Source organism: Corylus avellana, chromosome ca4 (genome assembly GCF_901000735.1).
Source record: "Corylus avellana chromosome ca4, CavTom2PMs-1.0".
Classification (NCBI taxonomy): Eukaryota; Viridiplantae; Streptophyta; class Magnoliopsida; order Fagales; family Betulaceae; genus Corylus; species Corylus avellana.
The window spans coordinates 35,408,519-35,423,951 of record NC_081544.1 but is presented as its reverse complement, the minus strand read 5'-3'; the positions used below and the strand labels follow the sequence as shown (position 1 = coordinate 35,423,951).

The following is a 15,433-nucleotide window of genomic DNA, read 5'->3' as shown; positions in this document are numbered from 1 at the left end:
CAGCAAATTTTAGGTAAATATTCATTTATTTTTATTTTAGGAGCAATGTTATTCTTTACATCTATTTTATACGGTTTATGTTAGTTGGTGTGAAATGAATGTAAAGAGTAGTATTGCTCTTATTTTAGTTAAATAATTTATTTATTTATTTATTTTTAAGGAGTAATATTATTTTTCACATTGATTTATGTAAAAATAACTTAAAACACACGACGTCAGTCAATATGAATAGAGTATAAAAAACAACATTACTTTTATTGTAGCTAATTTTTTTAAAGCATGTATATATTTTTTTAATGAATATGTATTCTTCATTCTCGCTCCCTCAATCTCATTTTTCTACATCCCATGCCTTTGACTTCACGGTGTCTGCACACTGGTCTGGATCACTTCAATTGCAGAATATGATCATTACCGAATATTAAAGCATATAGAATTGATAGAATTTTAGAAGAGCAAACATCTTTTTACAAATTTTATGGCCGATTGATACTGAATGAGCCACCTCTTTAACATCGGCTTGTAAGTTGTGAGTTGTGAGTTGTGAGTAAATTCGATTTTATGGTGTAGGTTATCCCACATGGGAAAGAAGCAAGAAGAACAAGGAAGAGGCGCTATGATATAAAGAAAAAAGCAGGGCTCCGTGAAACATACTTACCTGGACGGGGTCGATGGGTGATCAAAAAGGCCCATGGCCTAGGTCAGTGACTTCCATTGCACTCTGGAAGGGTGCTGTCCTAAGGTCTGCCCAAGTGGCAGAACCTACGTCATAATTTGTGTTAGTGGGGGCCTGCGTTCGCGCGGCCCCCGTTCCAATACGCTTCAAATTTTGTCTTTTTCGAAGTCTTTTGGCATTTTCCCAAATGTTTTGTGTTTTTGCGTGTGTGATGTGTTTTACCAAAGGTCCTTCCATTGCTACGGGCAGAAGGAAACACGAGGACCGGCGGAACTTCTTGTAGCTTTGGAGGAGACTGCTATGTTCTGGTAAATGCTGATGACCCAATTAATCATTCTTTACTTTTCTTATTTTATGGTTTTTGTTTCCAATGGGTTCTTATTTTGCCCTTTTAAAATGTTGGGAGGCTTTATGAATCTTTAGTGACACGGGTCACGGGGTGATTGTTGCAGGTTTCTTTACTGTCGATTTGTTCTCTGCTGGATGCGGTAATGGAAGCTTCAAGGGAGATAGATTGCCAGGGTTGTTTTGTTACCGTTAATATGAGAATTCCGATTCTAAGGTGACTGCTTGTGCTTTGATCAAGAATTGTTGGTTGCCCTTTCGTTTGCCTATCATTTGGCTCTGGATGTTGTGATAGAAATTGCGTCCCTGACAAAATGGGCCATAGCGAAAATTTTCTGTGTTAAACCGTGCATGTGTGTACAAGTTTTCTCAAGGACAGAAATTAATTTTTATTTATTTATCCCCCAAAACTCCAAACTAATTTATGTTTAGAATGCTCATAGAATTGTACATCTACCTCAAAAAATCATTACAATTCAGAAGTCTAAACAGCTTATTTTGATACTTAGAAGTGCTTGATCATGCCTTTTTTGGACTTTGTAGTTTACTAGGATTGTTCTTTGTTTTCCAGAAGATATTGGGTTGGTGAATCTGTGCCTTTCGAGTCCATTAAAAATTATGAGCGGACGGATTTTGAGATAAATTGAGAAATGATGGATTGTTCATTTGTTTGTGTTCAGGAAACGATTGTTAGGCTGGAAAAAAATTACTTCTTATCAGAGACAGGTTTCGATCCTGTGTCCTGTGGGTTATGGGCCCACCACGCTTCCGCTGCGCCACTCTGATTTGTTGAGAGACTCTGCTTTATTTTCTGCAATCTTGATTTTGTCAAAGAAAAACAATAATACAAAGGAACATATAAAAGGCACAAAAATAAAAAAGAAAAATCTTGATTGTTAGGGTTGTTTTGTTACCGTTAATATGGGAATTCTGATTCTAAGGTGACTTTGTCTTTTGTCCCCTCTATCCCAGTGATAAGTATAGTTTGATTGGTTATAGAAACTAAGGATGGAGTCGGAAGTTTTGTCTCGTTATCACAAGAATTGTTGCTTTTTCTCCTTTGAATTCGTTTCACGTTTGCCTATCATTTGACATTTGCCAGATATCATCATATCTGGATGTTGTGATATGATAGGATTCCAAAATATCTCTATAATATTCTCATGATATTTCTCATAATATCCTTCCATAATATTCTCTCCTAATATTTTCCATAATCATAATGATTGCATATTATTGCAAGTTTGCAATCCCTTTATTTTAGAGGCATTATTGTATAATAATTATTTTCTTAGAATAAGCTGTAATAATCTTGTGAAATGAATAAATGAGTTGTAAAAAACTTTATTGGTGCCTACAATCAAGCAATTTTCTACTTGAATACTTCACTAGTTCTCCTCTAATCCCTGTTATATTGTAGTTCCGTTTTGTGAGTACATTCCATTTTGTGGTGTAGGGTTATCCCACATGGGAAACAAGCAGGGAGAACAAGTCTGAGGCGCTATTATATAACGATAAACACGAGCCCGGGTAAATTTACTTACCTGGACGGGGTCGATGGGCGATCAACAAGGCTCATGGCTTAGGTCAGTGGCTTCCATTGAACTTTAGGAATTGTGCTGTCCTAAGGTCTGCCCAAGTGGCAGAGCCCATGTCATAATTTGTGATAGTGGGAGCCTGCGTTTGTGCGGATCCCGTTCCAAAACACTTCATATTCTTATGTGCTTGGTTGGGGTTAGAAATTGCTTGCAGTGAAGCTATTTGATGAAATGCCTAGCTATGTTTGTTGGGTGCAACGAGTTTGCATTTGTGTTTTAAATTGTAGCCAACCTTGGTCGATTTGTGTCGACAAGGTAAACTGTGATTGATGTTGGGTATATGTTAGCTCAGGTCAGGATACTCGATGTCTGTTATTTCATCGGTGCTACATTTGTGCACTGATATATTGAACTTGCAACACACGGAAAAGTTATTTTATATTACAATAACAGATTATTTCACACATTAAGATGCAAATATGTTGCAAAGACAAGTGACAGATGCAGCAAATCAAGTAGACAATATTTCCTATCTTAACCTTTCATCGCTTGCTTTTTACCCCTTCTTGCTTTCCTTGACTTCTTAGTTCTCTCACTGTCCTCGGTTTTCGGGTTTGGTTTCCCTTGTTCTATGACTTCTCCTTCCAATTTAGATTCTTCGGCGCATTTCATCATCTGCATCTTCTGTTGAAGGAATGCAACCAGTCCTGTAAGGGCGATGTCAGCGTCGTCGCTTTTCATCAGCTCTTCTGCAACCTCTGCTGGGGTGACCTCTGCCTCTTTTAGGAGTCCTTCTATTTCAGCGAACAGGCTGTGAGTTTTGACTCTTAGGTAGTTGGAAGCAAGGATCTTGAACCCGCATGGAGTGCAATACGACATGTGGATGTGCATGTCCATGCGGCCTGGCCTCAACAATGCAGGGTCTATTCTGTCTTTGTAGTTGGTTGTGAACACAATAATTCTCTCATCTCCACAGCTCGACCATAACCCATCAATGAAATTAAGCAACCCAGATAGTGTTAGCTGTCAATTGGAGAGAACAAGTTAATCATCTTTACTCTTAGCAACCAACTGAAAAATAGCCTTTAAATAAAAACAGTTTTTGGCTTGTAACCCTGCAAATGGTGCAAATCATTAGTCAGTGGCAAGAAATGGTTACAATCTATAAACTCACCTGGCTATCGGCGTGATTGAATCCTTCATACTGTCGGTCTTTCAGCTCAACGCTACAATCAATATCCTCAAGTACAAGAATGGATCGGTTTGCAGTAGAGACTAACAGTCTCCTGAGCTCCGTATTGCTATGTAAATTTGTAAGCTCCAAATCATAGATGTCAAATTTCAAGTAATTAGCCATGGCTGCTATCAAGCTTGACTTGCCTGTACCAGGAGGACCATACAACAAATACCCACGTTTCCACGCCTTTCCCACTCTCCTATAAAATTCCCTTCTCTTTACAAATCTGTCCAAGTCATCCATCAACTCTCTCTTCTGCTTTGGATCCATTGCGAGTGTGTCGAAAGTAGATGGGTGTTCAAGATGACTTGATTCCCATGAGTTTCCTAGTGAATACAGTCTCACCACCTTTTTTTCTTCTTGTATGGCTTTTGATCTGCTTGCTACATATGGCAGGTAAGTGCTCAGCACTTTTTCCTTGCATTTCTTGGGAAAACTGAGCATAATTGATCTATGTTCAGCCGTTTCTGTTGACTCGGAATAGCTTTCAAAATCATAATGTGATTTCTGCTTTTCAATGGAAACGAACTCCCATGTGAAATGTATTCCCTCGAATGTGTCGATAATCTTTTCTCCTTTGTTGATGCTGATGGTGAGGTTCTTCTCATGCAGGGTCTTTGAAACCTTAAGCTGTCCGATTGAGGGGGTAATTCTTGTGCTTAAATAGACTTCAGAAGCCTGGAAAACTTCATTGATGGAAAGCCCACTGTATTCATCAATGATGAGAGTCATTTCAGACGAGAGATTTCCAAAAAGGCCTGCAAACCTCGATAAGAAATTCTCTTGGAGTTGTTGCGGTATGAACTGGCTAGTTATGGTTTTGACCTCATTGATCATAGTCCGGGCTAGCATTGTGGATGCGGCGAAGGAGGTATATGCTGATAGAACTGAGGTTGTGGAAGGCATCCTTGTTAGCGAAAACATTCTTATGGGAAAGATTTGTATGGAAACTAATGGTTCTGGTATTGAGGAAGCTTGGAGTATACTTACAACTCTGGGTAGAGGGCTTTTATACAAGACAAAAAGGGGAAGTGTATCTTCTACTCGAAGCTTCAGAGCTTAGAAAGCTTCCCGCAAAATTATCAAGCCAAGTCAATTTAGACGTGAATAGATATACGTAAGTAGCTCTAAAAGCGAAAATATGACAAGGTCATCCACGTGGTGGTGGTAGGAAGGAAAAGCTTCTCTAGCAATTCTCGCAAAGAAAAAGCCACTTGACCTTAGCGAAAATATGACAAGGTTAACCACATGGTAGGAAGGAAAAGCTTCTTGAGCAATTCTCACTACACCTTTCAGACTCGTGAAACATATTTTAGGTTCCAATCACAAAGAAATAGCTACTTTTCTGTACCTATTCTTTTGTTTAGAAAAAAAAATAAAATGTTGTGGTGACCTAAAGGAATGTTTATTTATTTGTTTTTTTTATTAATTTTATGTCGCGTATTGCAAGTGGCCAATTTTTTTGTTCATTTTCTAAGCCAATTTTTATTGGAAGCGGACCATCGAATTAAACTAAGTGCACAATAAAATACGCTCTTAAAGACTTTGTAAGCCTTCTAGCTATACAACGATAGCAAATTAACAAAGAAAACAAAAACAAAATAAGCTAAAGTTGAGTCTTGAGATGCTAGCAAAACAGCTTGGGCTTCACCAATGGCAACAAGAGACATGTGGTGGTAAGATATATAATTTTACCATTGGAGACTCTAAGAACCATAATTACAACTGATTCTAAAGGAAGGGTTAAGTAAAAGCGTAGACGGTCTAGCAGATCAATAATATTTAAAAAAAAATTGAGGAGACATTATAAATTGAGTGCTAATTGAACTGAACTGACAAGTGTAGTTTTAAACAAATTTATCTTTGCCTAGTTACTTTTTATTAGTAGCTCTGCAAGGGGACCGACTAATTATTCAATTGAAACAGACGGTTTTTACAATAACATTGATGGGCCTTTTATAGACTGAAGCCCATAACGACTTTCACGGCCCAGCTAACAAACTAACAACTTTTACAACTGAAATGGCTTAACTATTGCTTGAATGGGCCGAACTCTCAATTCAACCCAATTGGCTATATTAAACCATTTAGACGTTGAAGGAATGTAACCAGTCCTGCAAGGGCGATGTCAACGTCGTCGTTTTTCATCAGTTCTTCTGCAACCTCTGCCGGGGTGACCTCCACTTGCTTTAATAGTTCTTCTATTTCAGCAAACAGGCTGTGACTTTCAACTCTCAGGTAGTTGGAAGCAAGGATCTTGAACCCACATGGAGTGCAATACGACATGTGGATGTGCATGTCTATGCGGCCTGGTCTCAAGAATGAAGGGTCTAGATGTTCTTCAGGCTCATCGTCATATTCAGAGTCTTCTTCTTCTTTTTCTTCTTCGGGCATATCTTCATATGGAGGATTTTTGATTATGTCTTTGTGGTGGGTTGTGAACACAATAATTCTCTCTTCTCCACAGCTTGACCATAGCCCATCCATAAAATTAAGCAACCCAGATGGTGTTAGCTGTCAATTGGAGAGAACAAGTTAATCATCTTTACTTTTAGTAACCAACTGATCAAAAGTTGCCTTTAAATAAAAGCATTTCTGGGCATGTAAGCCTACAAATGGTTAAAATTTATAAACTCACCTGGCTATCGGCATCATCGGATCCTCCATATCGATATCGGTCTTGAAGTTCAATGATATAATCAATATCCTCAATTACAAGAATAGATCGATTTGCAATAGAGGCTAACAGTCTCCTGGGCTCTGAATTGCTACTTAAATTTGTAAGCTCCAAATCATAGATGTCAAATTTCAGGTAATTAGCCATGGCTGCTATCAAGCTTGACTTGCCTGTACCAGGAGGACCATATAGAAGGTAACCACGTTTCCATGCCTTTCCCACTCTCCTATGAAAGTCCCTTCTCTTCACAAATCTGTCCAAGTCATCCATCAAATCTCTTTTTTGCTTTGGATCCATTGCCAGTGTATCAAAAGTGGATGGGTGTTCAAGATGAATGTATTCCCATGTGAAGAAGCGTCCGAGTGAATAGAGTTTCAACACCTTATTTTCTTCCTGTATGGCTTTTGATATGCCAACCACATGTGGCAGATAAGTGTTGAGTACCTCTTCTTTGTATTTCTTGGGAAAATTGAGTAGAATTGATCTACTTTCAGTTGTTTCTGTTGCCTGAGAGCCCCTTTCAGAATCATAATATGATTTCTGCTTTTCGGTGGAAACGAATTCCCATGTGAAATGTATTCCCTCGAATATGTCGACAATCTTTTCTCCTTTGTTGACGGTGATGGAGAGCTTCTTCTCACACGGGGTCTTGAAAACCTTAAGCTGTCGGATTGAAGGGGTAATTCTTGTGGTTAAATAGAGTTCAGAAGCCTGGTAAATTTCGTTGATGGAAAGCCCGTTGTATTCATCAACGACAAGAGTCATTTGAGATGATGAGAGACTTCCAAAAAAGCCTTCAAGCCTCGATAAGAAATTCTCTTGGAGTTGTTTTGGAATGAGCTGGGTGATTATGGTTTTGAACTCATTGATGAGAGTCCGGAGCAGCATTACGAATGCAGTGAAAGAGGTATATGCTGATAGAGCTGATGTTGATGAAGGCATGCTTGTTAGAGAGAACATGATGATCAGGAGAAAGCTGAGTGGCCAAAGAGCTCTAAGGAGAAAACTGGAAGGAAATTTTCCAAAATCAGTGCATCAGTAGATATTACTAAGACACACAAGAAGAAGCAGGTCATGGAGGAAGATAACTGACATTGGTAGATGATTAACACCGTCAGCAACCGTGTGTAAAGTCATGGACCAGGGGAACTACTTGACACATTGATAATGATAATCAATAGCATCAAGGAATAAACCGATGTGAAAGATTTGTAGGGAATTAAACTGATGGTGATGGAATTAAGCTAGGAACGAAGCTTGGAGTGAGAATTGTGGGTAGAGCCGTAAAGGGCTTTAATAAAAGAAAAGAAAAGAAAAGGCCAGGGGATATGTATCTTCGACTTGAAGCTTCAGTGAAGCTTCCAGGAAATGATCAGGGCTGTGTGAAAATGGGAAAAGCAATTAATAGAGCATTGACCACGCAATATAAAGGCCATGCAAAAGCAAGTATGAAACCCACAAACGTGAAGCGTGGGAACGTATGTCGTGTGGCAACACTTTTGGTTTGCCATGCTTCATCAATCATCACCCTTGTCCCCAAAGTCAACATTTCCACACAGCCGTTGTGGTGTGAACGTATGTCGTTGGGGCGTGTTTGGCAAAAAACTTAAAAAATGAAGTGAACTGGAGCATGTGAAAAAAAATATATATATATATTTTATATGAGAAAGTAAAAAATTTTATTTTGTAGTGATTTTTTTAATTTAAATAGTAATAAAAAGTTATTTATATGATATAAATAATAAAAATGTTGGAATTAATTTTAAAATAAATAGTTAATTTTTTTTTTTTTTGGGTCCTTTGGCAAACACAGCCATGGTCTAAGATTTCTATAATTTCCTCAGCAGTTAAATATCAGGTTTCCTTAACCGAGAAGGACATCAAGTCAATTAAGGTCTTCCTCCTCTTTTTCTCCCTCCGGCTCTCTCAGGCACTTGCTAAACAATTATGAAAGGTATATGAGGTCTCCTTAACCTAGAAGGATCGACATCAAGTCAAGGTCTTCCTCCTCTTACTCTCTCCGACACTCGCTAAATAATTAAGGACATCGAGTCAAGGTCTTCCTCCTTTCTGTAGCAGAATCCAAAGAACACTCAAGCACCAACACACTTTCTGCAGTACTGTACGTGTGTGAAATTTGTGATTTAATTGGATCATGCTCGATCTATATATTTTGAATTTTATTTTTGCAACCAAAAGAAAAATTTCCCTTTTAATGTTGTATTTGTGATGAAAAGTAAACACTTTTTTCTTCTAAAATAATTTTATTTGGGGGAGTCCATGATCACCTAAACCTAGCAAGCAAAGTAGTTAGCTAGGTTCCAATTAGCCATTTTGCATTAAAAAAATAGATAAACTATTGTGAGTGCTCAAGTTATTAAAATTTGAAAATCAAGCTACAGAATGATATGATGAGGTTTCATTATGAGTGTACATGGTGAAGGGTATCACGAAACTAAATAGGATTTTGGAGGTGTTGACGACTTGTCGGAGCCTCCGTTCAGCTTTGATTATTTTTAATTTTTATTTCTATTATAGATTTATTACTTTTTTATTTTATTATTATTGGTGACACGTGTCATTATCTTATTGATGCTGACTTGGTATTCGATGGTTTTCGTCAAAAAATTTAACAAAAACTGAGTGTATGTAGGAACCTATTTGTTATCACATGGAGCTCTTAGAACATTTTGAAACCACATATAGCTTATTGCAAATTGGTGTAACTAGGGAAGTGCTAGGGAATCAAACAAATGAATTTAGAAAAAATTTTAAACTGACGTGACAGACCGTGAGTGCAGACAAGAGAAAGAGAATTGCATTTTTTCAATTTAAAAACTCTTGCTACGTCAATTTAAAATTTTTTTTGGGTTCATTTGTTTGGCTCCTTAGCACTTCTCGGTGTAACCATATTGTCTGAATTTACATTTTTTCCTAACTTTTTTGGCCTCTTTCCCTCTATTCCCTTGCTTATAACTCTGACAAAAAAAAAAAAAAAAAAAAAAAAACCCTTAGATTGGAAGTTGCTTAATTAAGTTTTGCTTGCAGAGAATCTATTAATTTGATAAAAAAGTAATAAATGCTAGAAATCACACACACACATATATATTTCTTTCTAATAATGACTAATTTAAGGGTTAATTTAAACTATTACATCAATATTGTGAGATAAAAATTTAATTCTTGAAATTAATAGCGGTGATGGTATTTGCTGGATTGTTATTTCATGAGGGGGGAAGGAGACCGCCCATGCCTTTAGAATATGGGTGCTTGTACAACATCATGCTAGAATAGAGTGTTATGTTGAATTTGCAAAGTAACATCAAAACTTTTTGTATATTGACTTCTTCTCAGTTCTTTATTTCGAGCCTTAGAAATAAACAGCGTACTGTGAAGTTACCATGACTGCAACTAGCAACGATAGAGAATAGGTTTTAAGAGGAACCTGAAGACCTCACAAAACACAAGCATTGATTTACTGACTTAACTTAAATAGAGTTTACAACTGACTAGGCACCAGCTTATATAATTGGATGCCCCTTTTACAATCCATGATATGATGGAGACTCCACACGACTATTATCATAACTTATTTCACACAAACACTTCCGAACTAACTCAAACACAAAGACATACTCCCACCTTTCTTCCTCCCTTTTTGGGACTTGGTTTTCCTTGTTTATTGACTTCTCCTTCCAATTTAGATTCTTCAGTGCATGACAACTGCTCCTTCTTCTTCTGTTCTGTAACAGATTTATAATCAAATCTATAATTGCTGAATTTTTGGATGTATTTCGTTTCAGATGATTTTGAATGAAAACTACTGGGGATCTAACTCTCAATTAATAAACCAAATAATGAAAAATGAACTTCAACCGTTGAACCCAATTACCTATATTAGACCATTTAGACGTTGAAGGAATGAAACCAGCCCTGTAAGGGCGATGTCAACATCGTCGCTTTTCATCAGCTCTTCTGCAACCTCTGCGGGGGTAACCTCCACCTGCTTTAGGAGTCCTTCTATTTCAGTGAAGTTGCTGTGACTTTCAATTCCCAAGTAGTTGGAAGCAAGGATTTTGAACCCGGATGGCGTGCAATGGGACATGTGGATGTGCATGTCTATGGAGCCTGCCCTCAGCAGTGCAGGGTCTAATTTGTCTTTGTGGTTGGTTGTGAACACAATAATTCTCTCATCTCCACAGCTTGACCAAAGCCCATCAATAAAATTAAGCCACCCAGATAGTGTTAGCTGCAGTCAATTGGACAGAACACGTTAGTATTAATATAGTTGTCTCCCATATCTTTTTGGGCTAATAATCTTTACTTTTAGCAACCAACTGAAAAATAGCCTTTAAATAAAAGCAATAGAGTTTCAATCTATAAACTCACCTGACCGCTGCCGCCGTGAAAGAAATGATGGCGTTCTTGATGTTTTCGGTCTTGCAGCACAGTGCTACAATCAATATTTTCAATTACAAGAATAGATCGATTTGGGGTAGAGGCTAAGAGTCTCTTGAGCTCTGAATTGCTACGCAGATTTGTAAGCTCCAAATCATAGATGTCAAATTTCAGGTAATTAGCCATGGCTGCTATCAAGCTTGACTTGCCTGTACGAGGAGGGCCATATAGCAGATACCCACGTTTCCATGCCTTTCCCACTCTCCTATAAAATTCTCTTCTCTTCACAAATCTGTCCAAGTCATCTATCAACTCTTTCTTTTGCTTTGGATCCATTGCCAGTGTCTCAAAAGTGGATGGGTGTTCAAGATGAACGTATTTCCATGTGAAGTGGAGTCCCATTGAATAGAGTCTCAACACCTTCTTTTCTTCCTGTATGGCTTTTGATCTGTCTACTACATGTGGCAGATAAGTGTTAAGTACCTTTTCCTTGTATTGCTTGGAAAAACTGAGCAAAATTGATCTACTTTCGGCCGTTTCTGTCGCCGGAGAATCTTTTCTTTCAGAATCATTTGATTTCTGCTTTTCAGTGGAAATGAATTCCCATGTCAAATGTATCCCCTCGAACGTGTCGACAATCTTTTCTCCTTTGCCGATTGTGATGGAGAGGTTCTTCTCACGCGGGGTCTTGAAAACCTTAAGTTGCCGGATTGAGGGGGTAATTCTTGTGGTCAAATAGAGTTCAGAAGCCTGGTAAATTTCATTGATGGAAAGCCCACTGTATTCATCAATGATGAGAGTCATTTGAGATGAGAGATTTCCAAAAAGGCTTTCAAGCCTCGATAGGAAATTCTCTTGGAGTTTTTGGGGAATGAGCTGGCTGGCTATGGTTTTGAACTCATTGAGGATAGTCCGGACCAGCATTGCGACTGCAGCGAAGGTCGTATATGCTGATAGAACTGATGTAATTGAAGGCATGCTTTTTAGAGAGAACATGGTTGATGTGAAAGATTTGTAGGGAAGCTGAAGCTATAAGCTAGGTTCTAGAACTGAGGTAAGCTTGGAGAATGAGAATTCTGGGTAGAGGGTTTTATAACAGAAAAATAGGGGATAAAATATATCTTCTACACTGAAGCTTCAAGGAAATGATCAGGGCTGTGTGAAACTGGGAAAAGAAATCGATCAGTAATTACCACGCAATATACAGGCCATGCAAAAGCAAGTATGAAGCATGGGAACGTATGTCGTGTGGCAATACTTTTTGACTGCCATGCTTCATCAATCGATCATCACCTTTGTCCCCAAAGTCAACATTTCCACACAGACACAGCCGTTGTCCTTTGGATGACAATTAGTCTTCAGGTGCAGGACATTTATATTTAGCCCATTGACTCTCTAAGTACCGCGAACTTGCGGCGAAACTTGAGCATTGAATCAGGGCTGATCACTGTGGAAGATACAGAGAATGAGGCATAAGATTCATATATTCAGACCATTTCAGGCTTTAAAACGTAGTCCATTCACTTAAAAAAAACTCATTTAGTGACCCGTAAATAGCTAGTAACATTTTTTTTTAAAAAAGGTTATTATTTATTTAGTAACTTACAAACATGCAATCAACAAGATGCATGCTATAAATGGGTCTTGGACTTAACTCAACCAAAAAATTAGCTCAAAAGTTAAGGTTTCTCTCCACCCTTATAAATGACCCATCCCCTTCAAGTGTGGCAGGAGGACATCCAAGCCAACAAGTGCAACAATGAGTGATGGTGGGCCACAGCCAATTGGGCCAGGCTCTGATACCATGACAAATATGCAATCAACAAGATGCATGTTAGAAATTGGTCTTGGGCCTAACTCAACCCAAAAGCTATATCAAAAGTTGAGGTTTCTCTTCACCCTTATAAATGGCTCATCTCCTTAATACCCAGGCAACGTAAGACTTCCAACATTGAGATTAAAAACAATACATCATGAAAAGTGACGTTTGAACAATGAAACATCACTTTTCATAAAGTGACTATAATGGTCTATCTCATAATTAAGGTGGAATCATATTAATTCAGAAATGGTACAATATATATATATATAATGTTTAATGGTAGGGTCAGAAAATGAACTCCAAGAACATGCATACGATGTTTCTATGCTTCTTCTTGGACAGTCTTTTTGCATGGTTCAAGGCGACGCGTCTCCATGTGTCCCCATGATATGGGGTTTTTTTCTTTTGTTTTTTGTTGTCAGGTGGGGGCGCGGAGAGCCTTAATTTCCAGATGCTCTATAATTGGTGTTGGGTGGGGGAGGGCAGGAGGAGACGGGGTCAATCTTGGTCGTTTCACATGCTGCGCACCCTTCTGTTAACGGATCGGAGGTCTTAAAAATTTTCAAAATCTCCATACACCACAAAAAAAATAAGGTTTAGTGACATGATTATTTGGGGTGTTTTTGGCCAAAAAAAAGTTCCTATTGATTTCGCAACGCTTGATTAGGAACACTTGGGATATGTCAGTTTTTATGGCTACTAAAATTTAAGTTTGAGACATTTTTTTACTAAAAAACGCCTTGAAAATGGGATGTTTGGAACAAAGCGTTAGTGGTGAAAAAAGGGGGCGCTTGCCTCAGAAGTTATTTAACATTCTTTTATAAAAAAAAGTTATTTAATTAAGATAATTTTATAAATTTTACAGGGATATAAATGTCATTTCACTTATTTGCGTTTTGATTAAACCCTAAATCCTAAGGGAAAGAGTGACATTGTAAAGCTTTTAAATTTGATACACTAAATTGAGAGTTATTATTATTTTTTTTAAGAGGCAATTGCAAAGGGATTAAGTGAAGTTTTTCTTTTTTATTTTAATCAAGAAATATTTATTGAAGAAAAAAAAACACTTGTTTGGTTGCTGATAAATCCAAGGGAAAAGGACGAGAAATAAAAATCAGAACATTGATGAGTGAAGTAAGTTTGATCTTAAAAAATTGAAAACCCACCTCAATTTATAATATTGGAACTATGGCTGATTTTTGCACTGAATGGACCACTGCTTATACATAAATACATACAGAATGTTCTTTCTTCTTGATTATAAATAAAGTTCGGAAAAAAAAAATTCCACGTAACTTTAACTATTAGGCCCCGTTTGGTTCGCGGATTAGACCCTTGGATTGGACTAGCTAACACTAGTATAACTAGTCATTTGTTTGGTAACACTCTATTCCTGAGAATAGTCTATTCCCATAGGATTACTAATCCTATACACACAGGGTTAGCTAAGCTACTCGAAAACGAGTGGCTTAGCTAATCCTTTCCTGTGTGATTAAAACTATCGTGTAAATTGCCCACAAAAACCCCACCCTTCTAGCACCCACGTCTCTCAAGGAGACTCTACAAAACGATCTCCATTTCTCAAAGAGCAACGATCTCTCTTCTCTACGCAAGGTATCTCTCTCCCCCTCTCTTCTCTTCGATTTTTCTTCTTTGTTTCTTGGTTATTTCATTCTCTCTCTGTTAATTGAATTTTTTTTTTCTCTGTAACGTTTCTCAGTTTTTTTTTTTTTTTTTTTTTTTGATCTTTTTGCTTTTTTTTTTTTTTTTTTTTTTTAAAAAAATTGTGTTTCTCCATCTCTCTTTCTCTATACTTTCTCAGTTTGATTTTTAATTCAGTTATATATATATATAACCTGTGTTCAAGCGTGTGTATATATATATATATATATATATATATATACACACACACACACACGCTTGAACACAGGTTATTCATACATGTTCAAGCGTGTATATATATATATATATAAAATTATATATACATGACATAACTAAAAAAAAAAAATTATAGCAAAATTGTTTATCTTTCAATAAAAAGAAAAGAATGAAAGTCCTTAATAATATAAATTGTATTTATATTATAAGGGTATTTTAGGAAATAAGATCATAATACGATTCTATTCATCAACATATTGCATTGTACCAAATGAAATAATGAGATTAGGTAGTCTATTCCAGCGTTACAATCAAACAAAGGAATAGGACTAGCTAATCTATTCCCAGTGGTAGCTAATCATTTTCTAATGGACTAGACAATTCGCGAACCAAACGAGACTTTAGTCATATGCACAATTTAATGAAATAATAAATAAAATAATTTTCACGGCCACTTCAAAAAGTAAATACTTGAAAGGAACACTTAAAAATATATTTGTTACATTTTTTACCCCATTTTATGGCATAGGTTATCCCACATGGGAGAAAAGCAATGAGAACAAGAGTAAGGCGCTATGATATAAAGAAAAACACAGGCACGGTGAAATTTACTTACCTGGACGGGGCCGATGGGTGATCAAGAAGGCCCATGGCCTGGGTCAGTGACTTTCATTGCACTAGGAAAGGGTGCTGCCCTAAGGTCTGCCCAAGTGGCAGAACCTGCGTCATAATTTGTGTTAGTGAGGGCCTGCGTCCGCGCGGCCCTCGTTCCAAAAACAGTATAAATTCTCATCCGCACTTTTGAAGTTGCTTAAGTTTTGCTTGCTGGGAATCTATTTGATAAAATGTCTGAACTAGTAGA

The 15,433-nt window shown here is 37.4% G+C and overlaps 3 protein-coding genes, 1 long non-coding RNA gene and 4 other non-coding genes across 9 annotated transcripts; 4 read left to right on the top strand and 4 right to left on the bottom strand.

Moving 5' to 3' along the window:
- The first annotated feature begins 467 nt into the window (after nucleotides 1–467).
- On the top strand, nucleotides 468–3,023 carry LOC132178620 (uncharacterized). The gene is made up of 3 exons (XR_009439845.1): nucleotides 468–984; nucleotides 1,129–1,238; nucleotides 2,478–3,023. It is a non-coding gene; the product is annotated as an uncharacterized LOC132178620 (long non-coding RNA).
- LOC132180126 (U1 spliceosomal RNA) lies at nucleotides 651–811 on the top strand. The gene has a single exon (XR_009440022.1). It is a non-coding gene; the product is annotated as a U1 spliceosomal RNA (small nuclear RNA).
- TRNAM-CAU (transfer RNA methionine (anticodon CAU)) lies at nucleotides 1,736–1,807 on the bottom strand. Its single transcript has one exon. It is a non-coding gene; the product is annotated as a tRNA-Met (tRNA).
- LOC132180128 (U1 spliceosomal RNA) lies at nucleotides 2,558–2,719 on the top strand. Its single transcript, XR_009440024.1, has one exon. It is a non-coding gene; the product is annotated as a U1 spliceosomal RNA (small nuclear RNA).
- Nucleotides 3,024–3,093: 70 nt separating the features above from the next.
- Nucleotides 3,094–5,178, bottom strand: LOC132178483 (AAA-ATPase At3g50940-like). The gene is made up of 2 exons (XM_059590911.1): nucleotides 3,734–5,178; nucleotides 3,094–3,582 (listed from the first exon to the last, which is right to left on the bottom strand). Exons 1-2 carry the CDS (start codon nucleotides 4,718–4,720, stop codon nucleotides 3,094–3,096), a joined length of 1,476 nt encoding a protein of 491 aa, XP_059446894.1. The 5' UTR covers nucleotides 4,721–5,178.
- Nucleotides 5,179–5,672: 494 nt separating this feature from the next.
- On the bottom strand, nucleotides 5,673–7,718 carry LOC132179436 (AAA-ATPase At3g50940-like). Its single transcript, XM_059592164.1, has 2 exons — nucleotides 6,435–7,718; nucleotides 5,673–6,310 (listed from the first exon to the last, which is right to left on the bottom strand). The coding sequence occupies exons 1-2, from the start codon at nucleotides 7,431–7,433 to the stop codon at nucleotides 5,870–5,872; spliced, it is 1,440 nt and encodes a 479-aa protein (XP_059448147.1). The 5' UTR covers nucleotides 7,434–7,718; the 3' UTR covers nucleotides 5,673–5,869.
- A 2,214-nt stretch (nucleotides 7,719–9,932) lies between these two features.
- LOC132179321 (AAA-ATPase At3g50940-like) lies at nucleotides 9,933–11,931 on the bottom strand. 2 transcript variants are annotated; one of them, XM_059592024.1, is made up of 3 exons: nucleotides 10,863–11,931; nucleotides 10,366–10,722; nucleotides 9,933–10,216 (listed from the first exon to the last, which is right to left on the bottom strand). In XM_059592024.1, the coding sequence occupies exons 1-2, from the start codon at nucleotides 11,865–11,867 to the stop codon at nucleotides 10,366–10,368; spliced, it is 1,362 nt and encodes a 453-aa protein (XP_059448007.1). In that variant the 5' UTR covers nucleotides 11,868–11,931; the 3' UTR covers nucleotides 9,933–10,216. The 2 variants fall into 2 exon arrangements, with proteins under 2 accessions (XP_059448007.1, XP_059448008.1); XM_059592025.1 differs by having other exon boundaries at nucleotides 9,933–10,211.
- A 3,248-nt stretch (nucleotides 11,932–15,179) lies between these two features.
- LOC132180127 (U1 spliceosomal RNA) lies at nucleotides 15,180–15,339 on the top strand. Its single transcript, XR_009440023.1, has one exon. It is a non-coding gene; the product is annotated as a U1 spliceosomal RNA (small nuclear RNA).
- The last annotated feature ends 94 nt before the right edge of the window (nucleotides 15,340–15,433 follow it).

Excerpts from the sequence above, each read along its gene's own strand:
- LOC132178483 (XM_059590911.1), bottom strand. The coding sequence starts at position 4,720 with ATGTTTTCGCTAACAAGGATGCCTTCCACAACCTCAGTTCTATCAGCA. Across the intron at positions 3,583-3,733 it reads TCAATCACGCCGATAGCCAG|CTAACACTATCTGGGTTGCT; the intron begins GTGAGTTTATAG and ends TCCAATTGACAG.
- LOC132179321 (XM_059592024.1), bottom strand. The coding sequence starts at position 11,867 with ATGTTCTCTCTAAAAAGCATGCCTTCAATTACATCAGTTCTATCAGCA. Across the intron at positions 10,723-10,862 it reads TTCACGGCGGCAGCGGTCAG|CTAACACTATCTGGGTGGCT; the intron begins GTGAGTTTATAG and ends AATTGACTGCAG.
- LOC132179436 (XM_059592164.1), bottom strand. The coding sequence starts at position 7,433 with ATGTTCTCTCTAACAAGCATGCCTTCATCAACATCAGCTCTATCAGCA. Across the intron at positions 6,311-6,434 it reads CCGATGATGCCGATAGCCAG|CTAACACCATCTGGGTTGCT; the intron begins GTGAGTTTATAA and ends TCCAATTGACAG.